This window comes from Rattus norvegicus, chromosome X (genome assembly GCF_036323735.1).
Source record: "Rattus norvegicus strain BN/NHsdMcwi chromosome X, GRCr8, whole genome shotgun sequence".
Classification (NCBI taxonomy): Eukaryota; Metazoa; Chordata; class Mammalia; order Rodentia; family Muridae; genus Rattus; species Rattus norvegicus.
Window position 1 is genome coordinate 72,759,304 of NC_086039.1, and position 11,657 is coordinate 72,770,960.

General features: G+C 47.3%; 1 protein-coding gene and 1 pseudogene across 1 annotated transcript; both read left to right on the top strand.

Annotated features, from left to right (window-relative positions):
• LOC108349133 (40S ribosomal protein S2 pseudogene) lies at nucleotides 1-9,025 on the top strand (annotated as a pseudogene).
• A 1,313-nt stretch (nucleotides 9,026-10,338) lies between these two features.
• Nucleotides 10,339-11,403, top strand: Rita1l1 (RBPJ interacting and tubulin associated 1 like 1). Its single transcript, XM_039100149.2, has one exon. It carries the CDS (start codon nucleotides 10,684-10,686, stop codon nucleotides 11,401-11,403), a length of 720 nt encoding a protein of 239 aa, XP_038956077.1. The 5' UTR covers nucleotides 10,339-10,683.
• Nucleotides 11,404-11,657: the final 254 nt, after the last annotated feature.

Here is an 11,657-nt window from a genome sequence, read left to right on the forward strand (position 1 = left end):
ATGAAGGAGTTAAGAAGGTAATAGGGCGGAGGTTGGGGATTTGGCTCAGTGGCAGAGCGCTTGCCTAGGAAGTGCAAGGCCCTGGGTTCGGTCCCCAGCTCCGAAAAATAGAACCAAAAAAAGAGAGAAGGTAATAGGGCAGAGAGAGAGAGAGAGAGAGAGAGAGAGAGAGAGAGAGAGAGAGAGAGAGAGAGAGAAGAGGCCAGCCATGAACACGTGGATAGTGGGGGGAGGGAATGGGGAGAGAAGGGACAAAGGGGCAAAAGAGAGCAAGAGGAAACAAGAGCAAGAGCAAGAGCTCCCCCCCCCCCCCCAGTGGACTTCTGGTAGCGTCTGATTTCACGAGTGCCACAGCACCAGGCCTGTATCAATGAGATTTCTTCACCCCTCCAGTAGAGGGCGCACTCTTGCGAGCAGCTTTTGTAGTTAGCTGTTTCCTGGGTGCTTTACCACCAGTGAATTTGCGGGCAGTCTGCTTTGTAGGAGCCATGGTATGGGCACCTCCTTACTTTACTCCCCTTCTTCAGCTGGAACGTGGCAAGCGAGAGGCGGCGCTGGTGTAAGAGAGCAGAAGCAGCACGGCAAAGGCTGCGAGCACCCAGTGGCAAATTTGTGGAACACAGAGACATCTTTTTGAAGATGCACCAGAATAAAGACTCAGTGGAAGAGTTGAAAAAACTGGGGATTGGTTCTGTCCTGATAAATGAGAAAAAGACCAAGACAGGCAGTGAGGGCTTCGGGTCACCCATGAGCCAAGTATTCTCTTTTAGAGTTGCTGTCAGAAAAGCCTCACAGCAACGCTCAGTGTCCAGTTAGCATGCTGCTTCCATTGGCTCGTCTAGTGTGCAATCAACACATGGTTTTTCTTGGGACTTTTGTTCAGAATATCCTATAGTGAACTTCCATATGACCACTGCACTGTAGCAGATCTATGCTGGAATCCAGTATTGCTGTAACCAAAATCTATTCTTCTATTGTTTTTTTTTTTTTTTTTGTTGTTGTTGTTTGATGGATTCATTCCTATCTCTGTACATGGGTTGGTGTCTTGGTGAGGGTTACTGTGACAAAACACCATGACCAAAAGACAAGTTGGGAAGGAATGGGTTTATTTGACTTACTCAGGACAGGAACTCACGCAGGGCAGGAACCTGGAGGCAGGAGCTGATGCAGAGGCCATGGAGGGGAGCTGCTTACTGGCTTACTCCTTGTGGCTTGCTCAGACTTCTTTCTTATAGAACAGAGGATCACCAGGGATGGTAACATCCATAGGGACTGAGCCCTCCCTTATGGATCACTAATTGAGAAAATGCCATAAAGCTGGATCTCATGGAGGCATTTTATCAACTGAAGCTCCTTCCTCTCTCACTTTAGCTTGTGTCAAGTTGACACACAAAACCAGCCAGTACAATGGCACTGTAAAGATAGCGTATCCATCCCTGATGTTTTTTATAAGTTCTACTGTTATGGAAAAATGATGAACACAAAAGTAAATGTGCTGGCAAAGGTGGGTGTTTGTTGTTTTGCTTTTCTTTTTCTAATAATCTACCCACACAGGGGGCAAAAGCCAGATGTGAAGGCACTCCTTTTTTAAAAAAAATATTTTTTATTTATCTATTTTTTTGCATTTTTATTGGATAATTTGTGTATTTACACTTCAAGTGTTATCCTCTTTCCCGGTTACACCCTCTCCTATCCCCCTCCCCCTGCTTCTATGAGGGTGCTCCCCTTCTCACCCACCCACTCCCACCTCCCCGCCCTGACATTCCCCTGTACTGGGGAAACAAGCCTTCACAGGACCAAGGGCTTCTCCTCCTATTGATGCCAGACAGTGCCGTCCTCTGCTACATATGCAGCTGGAGCCATGGGTCCCTCCATGTGTACTCAGTGGTTGGTGGTTTAGTCCCTGGGAGCTCTGTTGTGGTCTGGTTGGTTGATATTGTTATTCTTCCTATGGGGTTGCAAACCCCTTCAGCTCTGTGAAGGCACTCCTATGGTGAGATGGGAGGCTGGGAGGTGCAGGAAGGAGAATCACCCCAAAATTCACGAGCCAGCTAGCTCCCCACCCCTAACACACACACACACACACACACACACACACACACACACACACACACACACAGAGGCATGCACGCATGCACGCACACACGTGCATGTGAATTCACACATTCAAGCATAGAGATCTCAAATACATTATTAGTGATGTTGCTTAGACCCTTGGGAAAAGTAGAACAAGGCAAATCCAAACAGTACATGGGAAAAAGTTAATGACACCAATCAATGAAATAGGAATTTAAAATAATACAAAGAATTGAAACAAAGTTGTTTCTTTGAAGTGGTAAATAAGATCTACAAAACCTGGTCCAAACTAACCAGAGGAATGCATGTCTTTAATCCTCTGTGGACTACAGAGTAAATTGAAGCCCGCCGGGGTTGCATAGTATTGTCTAAAGACAGAAGAGAAGGAGGTGGTGGTGCTGGTGGTGGAAGAGGAGGAGGTGGGGGGAGGACAATGATGATGACAACTTAAAGAAATAAAATTATCGGGGCTGGGGATTTAGCTCAGTGGTAGAGCGCTTACCTAAGAAGCGCAAGGCCCTGGGTTCGGTCCCCAGCTCCAAAAAAAAGAACCAAAAAAAAAAAAAAAGAAATAAAATTATCGATGAAACAGAGAGACCTTACAATAGATACCCACAAAATTCAGAAGTTCATTAGGACGTACCCTATAATTAATTCCACTGAATTAAAAAAAGGATGAATTTGTAGATGCATATGACCTATCAAAATTAAACCAAGATGAGATAAGCAATTCAAACCAATTTATCACAAACAATAAGATTAGGTAATAATAATTAAAAAAATTTCTCAACAAAAAAAGTTTGAATCCAGATGTATTCACTACTAATTTTGGTCAGACCTTTAAAGAACTAACATAATATTTTCAAACTTTTCATAAGATAGAAAAGGAATGAATGCTAACCAATTCTTTTTATTCTGTATTACACACAGAAACAGGTAAACAATGAAAAGAATATTATACACCTATCTCCCTGATGAATGTAGATACAAAAATTCTCAACAAAGCAATACAAAGCAAAACAAACAAACAAACCCATGGGAACTGATTCACAACACGTTGAAAAGACCTTTTGCCATGACCAAGCTATCCTTATTTTAGAAACGTAGATGCTTCAGGAGACTCAAATCAATGCACATGATACGTAAGTAGACTCGGAGATAGGTATCACACGATCATTTTAATAGATGCACAATAGGTTTTTGATAAAACCTAACATCCTTAACGATAAAAACCCAGAAGATATTAGAAATAGAAGGAACCCGTTTAACACAATAAAGATCCCCAGTGACAAACTACAGGCTTTTATATTTCCCGTGGTGAATCTGTTACCTGCTTTAGCTCCACCTTCTTTTCTTTTTTTTCCGGAGCTGGGGACTGAACCCAGGGCCTTGTGCTTGTTAGGCAAGCGCTCTACCACTGAGCTAAATCCCCAACCCCTAGCTCCACCTTCTTATGCCCTCTCCTTTCTATGTTCCAATTCTCCCCCCTTGGAATGAGAAGTTTTACTCTGTGCTTTTTGATCTTGGTAATATATAGCTTTTTTGATGCTTTGTTTTTGTTTCTTTGTTTTGTTCAGACAAGGTCTCACTATGTAGCTCTGGCTATCATAGAACTTCTGCCTTTTAAGTGCTAGGATTAAAGGCATGGGGCACCATGCTTGGTCCAAGGGAATATGTAACTTTGTTCTTGTTTGTTGTTTTGGTTTTCAAGACCAGGTTCTCTATATAGCTTTGGCTGTTCTGGATCTTCCTCGATAGACCAGGCTGACCTCAAACTCAGGGGCCTGCCTGTCTCTGCCATCTGAGTGCTGGGAGTAAAGGTTTGGTCCTCACATCCAGCAGGAAAGGCCTGGGCCTCCCACCTGATAGGAAAGGCCTGGGCCTCGCTCCTGGCAGGAAAGGCTTGGGCCTCACACCTGGCAGGAATATGTAACTTCTTAATTTTTATTTTGACACAGCTAATGCTACCTTGCTCTTCGGAGGAATTTTTTCAATAATTTATTTATTTTATTCACTTTACATCCTGATCACAGCCTCCCTCTCTCCTCTCTTCCCATCTCTACCCTTACAAATCCCTTTCCCCATTACCTTCTCCCCTTCTCCTCAGAGAAGAGGAAGCCTCCTTTGGGTACCACCTCACTGTAGGAAATCTAGTCCTAGCAAGACTAGACATCCCTCCCACTGAGGCCCAACTAGGCAGCCCAGGGAGGGCAAGGGGATCCAATGGCAGTCAACAGAGACTAAGACAACCCTCAACCCAATTGTTAGGGGACTGACATGAAGTCCAAGCTGCACATCTGCTACAAATGTGTAGTGGGGGCTTAGGTCTAATCTCTGCATACTCTCTGGTTGGTAGTTCAGTCTCTGAGCCCTCATTCATTTCAGAGGATTTAAGAAAACTTTATTGATTCGTTTTGAGTTTCACATTATGCACCCCAATCCTACTAATCTCACCATTCCCCTGTACTCACTCTCTGCCCTTGCCACCATGCCCCCAATAAATAACACACACACCCCAAAACAAAACATACAAAACATTTGTCATGTGTTCGTATGTCAGCGTGTCCCTCAATAAACCCCTCTGTCCACACATCTTCACTTGCAAATGTTCATTGCAATGAGTCATTGGTCTGGTTCAAGATCCCTGGTGCTGTAGCCCAGGTGAACCGGCCCTGAGGGTTTGAGTGTGGGAGAGCTGACCGTGACACGCTGCTCTATATTGGGACGAGCGTGGGCAACAAATGATGTCAGTGCTGAGATGGGGCAACCCAAAGCTCCTCGGATCTGGGCCTGGGTGATAGCTGAGCTGCTCAGTCAGCTGGCTCTCCCTTCTCCACACCATCAGGGCAAACTCCATCACTGTTCTGCCTATGTCACCCTCAGCAGGAGGCAGGGTCAGCTCTCCCATTGTCATGCCCTCAGGTCATCTTTCCTGCAACCACACCTCCAGAACCAGCTCCACTGTGTTGCCCAGTTGAGGCACGGGGCCCACATTCCCAAGTGCTGCAGCCTGTGAAGGGCTAGGCTAGCAGCTCTCTCTACTCTCAAACTCTTGGGCTTCACCCATCTGGGCCTTCACCATCAAAGCCACCTCCACTGTGTTGCCCAAGAGAGGTACAGGGCCTGCTCTCCTGAGTGCTACAGTCTGTGAAGGGGCAGGGCCGGTTTTACTGCTTTCATGACCCTGGGGCCAGCTGTCCCCGACTGTGATTGTCAACTGCCAGAGGTGGTGAGGGTCGAGGTGGGGAGTCAGGTGGGGGGTAGGACATCACCTCTGTGCTTGTGTCACCTCAGAGTTATGTCCTCAGGGGTGGCTTGTATGTGCCCACGGTACCAGGGCTAGCTCCACTGTGTTTCTTGGGTCAGGTACAGGGCCAGCTCTCCTGAGTGCTGCCACCAGTGGGAGGTGGAGCTAGCAGCACCACTGAGGCTCAGGACCATTTCTGCATAGCCCTTGGACATCTACGTGGTCCCAGACAGATGCCCAGACCAGGGGCATCCCCATGGTCTCCAGTGGTAATATGGACATGAACATCTGCCGCTGCAGCGGCTTGGGCTGAGACTTACTTCACCATGACCTCAGGTAGTGGGGCTGGCTACTCACAGCAGGCTGCTCCTCTCCTCCCTCACATCTCAGTTCCATTTCCCTTCACGGTGCTCAAACGGATTCACTTCTCTTTCTCTCCCATCTGTCTACCACATCCTTGCACATTGCAGTGGCTCCCAGTGTAGTCAGGCTACATGGCTGGCGAGCTTCTGGGTGACCTCCTCTGTCCATACTGTGTGCTGTGGGCCAAGCTGACCATTAGGTATCTAGAGCCAAGGTGTCACATGGCAGCGGGTAGGTCTGTGGATATCTTCCTCCTCTCACACTATTCCTGTATGTCTGTCTACAGCCGGTCTGTGCTCTGTGGCAGAGGGCAGGTCTCTCAGCATCTTTCCCTGCCTGAGCAGTGAGGCGTGGTGGGCTGCAGGTCTCTCTTCAGAGGATTTTTAAGTTTTTTTTTTTTCAATAGAAGGCCTTGCTTTTCCCGGGGATGGTGTTTAGAGGCACTCGGGATGGTCCAGCGTTTCCTACAACCTCTAACAAAACTAGGCTGTCTCGAATCCTGGCAACAGGATTGTTTACCTTTACACCAAGAAGGGTGGGAAAGCACCTAAATCTGCATGCGGTGTGTACCTAGGTAGACTTCGAGGGGTTCGTGCTGTGAGACCCAAAGTCCTTACGAGATTGTCTAAGACAAAGAAACACGTTAGCAGGGCCTATGGTGGTTCTGTGTGTGCTGTGTGTTCATGACAGGATCAAGCGGGCTTTCCTTATTGGGGAGCAGAAAATCATTGTGAAAGAGTTGAAGGCACAAGCACAGAGTTAGAAAGTAAAATAAATATGCAGCTTTTTAAAGTGAAATTTAAAGTAAAAGTAAAGACTTGGTCTAGAAAAAAAAAATAAAAATAGAAGTTCTCTTTGTGTAGCTCAGACTGACCAGAAACTCACTGTGTAGCCCATGATAGCCTTGGACTCACAGTAATTGTCCTGTCTTAGTCTCCCATATGCAGGAATTACAGGCATGAGACACCCCACCTGCCTTGAATTTGGTCTTTGAACAACGTTTAAAACTGTGGGAATCCACGGAGATATAATAAATACATTTTGCACTGGAGATGGACATAAACTTTTGGGGGTGGGCTGGGTAGAGGGATATGCTTTAAAATGATATCAAATTGTGCCAAGTTGCCAAAATATAGACTTGTGGTTAATCATTGTCAACTCAAATGGGTTCAGAACCCCCATCTCATTTAGGAGATGATGAGGAACTCCTTTAAGTGTGTCTCTGAAGGCATTTCTGTAGAGAATAAACCAAAGGGGGGAAACTCACCTGATTGTGGGTGTACTGGTGCCTTTTGACAATGGAAGGCTTTTGTGTATGCATAGTTACAGTCAAATGGGCCAGATAGCATGAGTTTATGATGGGCAGCTTAAGTTACAGGTTACCTCAATGACCACTGGCTCAGCGTTAGGGTCTCTAGTACGATCTAAATAGCGTTTTTAACCTGTTCATTGCTGAGCATACTGATTTAATCTCAATATTTGGGAGGATGAAGTAAAAAAAACTGTTGCTTTTTCAAGCCTGGGCTTCAAAATAGGTTTTAGGCTAGGTTGGGTTGAGACTGACCAAAACCAACCAACCAAACACCAAAACCAAGCAAGCAAGCAAAAAACAAAAACAAAACAAAACAAAACAAAACAAAAAAACCCAACAAACAATGATAAAGCTGTTTATGAGCCAGGCTTGGGGGCATGGCACTTTACTTCCAGCAATCTGGGAATCAGAATCAGGAGGATTACAAGTTCAGGCCTTCCTGTTGCTACTGAAAAAGTACAAAGCACGCCTAGGACACTTCGTGAGACTCTAACTCAAATAACAAGTAAAAAGAGGGCTGGGGTTATAGTTCCAGTGTTTTACTGAGCATATGTAAGGCCCTGCGTTCAGCCATCACTTTTGAGTGGGGAAAAGCTGCTTATCAAGAGGAAAGTAGTTACCCATATCTGGTGGAAGGAATGTTCTGAAGTCCTAAGGCTCACCAACAGGGGTCTGACAAAGGCTCTGTGGTAATCACTGTTTGTCAGTATGGCCGACACTCTAAAAGGAGAACAGGTTTATTTGGCTCAAGGTTGCAGAAATCCATGGTTGGCTTGTTCCAGTACTTTTGGGTCCAAAGCAAGGCATAGCTTTATAGTACAGAAACATATGAGGAGCACAGCTGCCTATCTCATGGTGGCCAGGAAGCAGACAGAAAGGGACCTACTTCCTCTGGCTGGGCCTCTCTTCTTAAGCCTTCTATCGCCTTCTAATAATGCCATCGAATTATGACTATATTCATGGATTGATTATTCCACTGATTATATCAGAGCCACCCTGGACCCTCAAAGGCTGATGTCCATTCATCTCATAAGACAAGATGCATTTAGACCATTTCCTAAATTGCCCAAAGTTTCATAAGTCACAACTCTCACCCTGTTTAGAAGTTCAAGTCCAAAGTTCCTCTGAGACTCAAGTCAAACTCTTAGATGTGAGCTCCTATACTATTTGGAAGAAAAGCTGATATTTCCAGTGGATTTAGCTATGGTCTTAGGTGCCTCCATCATGCTAGAGGCCACTAGGCTCCTAGAGGTAAATCTGAAGGCAAGAAATGGATCCTCATCATCAGGCTGTGCCACCTGGTCAAGGACAAAAAGATCAAGTCCCTGGAGGAGATGTACCTGTTCTCCTTGTCCAATAATGAGTCTGAGATTATTGACTTTTTCCAAGGAGTATCCCTAAAGGGTATGATTCAGAAGATCATGTCAATGAAGTAGCAGACTTGACTGCCCAGCGGACCAGGTTCAAGGCTTTCGTCGCTATTGGGGACTACAACAGTCATGTTGGTCTCAGTGTTAAGTGCCCCAAGGAGGTAGCCACTGCCATGGGAGGGGCCACCATCCTGGCAAAGCTTTCGATTGTCCCGTGCGGAGAGGCTACTAGGGGGACGAGATTGGCAAGCCCCACGCTGTGCCATGCAAGGTGACAGGCCGCTGTAGCTCTGTGCTGGTGCATCTCATCCCTGCCCCCAGAGGCACTGGCATTGTCTCTTCTCCTGTGCCCAGGAAGCTACTGATGCTGAAGGATGGTATTGCTGACTGCCACACAGCAGCCAGGGGCCACAATACCACCCTGGGCAGCTTTGCCAAGGCAGACATCTGTGACTCTATCTTCAAGACATACAGCTACTTGACTCCCAACTTCTGGACAGAAAATTGGTTCATAATGTCTCCTTATCAGAAGTTCACTGTCTTGTGCAAACCCACATCAACGAGTCTGCCATTCAGAGAACCTAGGCTGCTGCTGTGGCTACCACTTTGTTTTGTTTTTGTTTGTTTTTGAGACAGGTTCTCATTATAGAGCTCTAGCTTCCCTGGTGGAGCTCACTCTGTAGATCAAGCTGGCCTCGAACTCAGAGATGTATCTACCTCTGCCTTCCAAGTGCTGGGATTAAAGACATGCACCACTGTGGCCAGCTCATATAAAGGTTTTTAATATAAGAAAAATAAAGTGAATTAAATATGCTTGTAAAAAGGAGCAGAGGTGTAAAAAGGAAGGATGGGGGCAAAACAAGCCCAAAGTCCAAAGCCTAAAACCCAGTGGAGCCCTCAGCTTTGTGTCCTGAATCTAGGAGCACACTGGCATGATGTGAGCTTCAGAGAGCTGAGCAGTCCCGCCCCTATGACCAATTGTAGCTTATAAGGACTTTCTTCTGGGCTGGCTGTAATCATTGTCTGTGGCTTCCTTCAGCAGACATTTTAAAAAATTTTTTTAAGTATTTATTTATTTAATGTATATTACAGATGGTTGTGAGCCACCATGTGGTTGGTGGGATTTGAACTCAGGACCTCTGGAAGAGCAGTCAGTGCTCTTAACCACTGAGCCACCTCTCCAGCCCGCCTCAACAGACATTTTACATTCCTGGCGTATCCAGTGTCCTGGCGGGTCTACTTCATCACTCAGAGCTGCACTCACTGTTCCCTCAAGAACTGCCCTAGGGATTCTGATCTTGCTACGCATTGCTTGTTCTCTCAGGATTTCCTTCAAACTTGAGGTGGAAACCTCTGTGACTCTCTAATGCTTGCATCCCGCATGCCTGTGAAACCAGAAGTGCGTGGGTGAGGAGAAGGCCTGCTGTGAGCAAGAGTAGTCACTAGACCCATTTGCTCACAGGGATGACAGCCTTGGAGTGCCTGGGCAGCGGAACATGGTGAAATACATCTTGGTATGGCGTTTTCACCAGAGAAGACTTCTTTGACATGGGTCTGACATGGGTTTAAGCCAATTGAAAGCCTTTAGTAACGAGCTGGTGACTATACTGGGTGTTTGAGATCACTGCATAACCTCAAGTCTTTCTCAGGTGAGGGTTTTTTTTTTTTTTTTTCTTCTTTGGAGGAGGAGGAAGAATTTCTCTGTGTAGCCCTGACTGTCCTGGCCTCGAATCAGGAAGAGCTTTTAAGAACAAAACCCATGGGCTGGAGAGATGACTCAGTGGTTAAGAGCACTGACTGCTCTTCCAGAGACCCTGAATTCAATTCCCAGCAATGACAGCTATAGGTGTCGCCGTGGCTCAGCTGCGGATTCTGTGCTGGGCGGGCATCTGTGGTGAACATGGAGCTTGCTGGCCAGAGGCCCCAGTAGGAAAAGCTCCGAGCATGGAGTTCCTGTGACGCCTGCACTTTCAGCGTTGTAAGTTGTCTGGTGCATGCTACTTCCGTTGTTTGGAGCCAGAGTTATAATCGGGGAAACAGGTTTAATCTGAGAGACTGCTTGGTGAGGACTAGAACGCACCATGCTTGAAAAGCTCTTTGCACAAAAAGACAGGAGTGTCCTGTTTAGCCTGCGACATGCACAAAGCACGGGGTTCGAACCCATGCACCTCAGACGCCAGGCGGTCGTGCAGTTCTTCGTGGGAAGTAGAAACGGGAGGATCCGGAGTTACAAGGACACTGGAGGCTGAATCTGCCTGGCACAGTAAACCCACTGGGCAGCCTGAAGACCCCGGTGGAACTGGCCCAGCGGCAGAATGCAGGCACTCCACCTTCACCACCGCAGCCCCAGCAGCTACCCGGTCAAGGCCAGGGCATCCCATGTGGATGAGACCCTGTTTGGCAGCCCAACAGGGACTCCACCATCTCTACCAGACTTTGACCCACCCTGGGTGCAGAATTGTAATAGATCCAGAGGAGTGAGCCCAGGACTGCCGACGGTCTCTGTGGCCAAGAGAGACTGTGAGTCCCCCTCCTCCAGGGGTAGCACCGCAAACCTCACACTAAGGAAGAAAAACAAATACAGGTTGATTGGCCACACCCCATCCTACTGTGATGAGCCACTGTTTGGCTCCCAGCCACAGGGCACCAGCAAGGAGAGGTCTCAGACAGCCATGGAGGATGCTGCCAAGCTCCAGACTCTTTTCTGGACCCCGCCATCCACCCCTAGGGGCAGCTATTCACCTCGCCCCAGGGTGACCCCACTACGAGCCATTCACCCAGCTGGACCCTCCAGGACAGAGCCCAGAGTGGCCAAAGACTCTCAGAGGATGTTCCGGGATGGGCTGGATGTTCCCCGCTCTCTGGGACAGAGGCGTTCCCATTCACTCACCCACCTAACCATCCCCAGCACGGGTCCCTGGTCTTACACATCAGGGGCGACTGTCCAGAGTCCCTTGATCACTTGTAACGTATGCTCAGGCAGTGTTTCAGTACCAGCTATCCTTCCCCGAAAGCCAAAGGCTCCTTGGAAATGACATTCTCACCAGGTAAGCCTTTGGCTCAAAGCTAGGACTCAAGCTCAGGTAGGGTCCTCTGGAGACAATGGTTCCCAGGGCCTCCAAATGTTAAAGCAACCTCTGAGGGGCCCCGTGGTGAGGATGGGCCTTATTTTTCTTAGTCCCCACAAGCTCAGGATGTCCCCAGCTTTCTCGGCAGAGTATTTGGGGTCCTTGAGATAGATGTCTCTGTAGCCATGTCTCAGCTGCCCACCTTCTCCATTGGTGCCAAG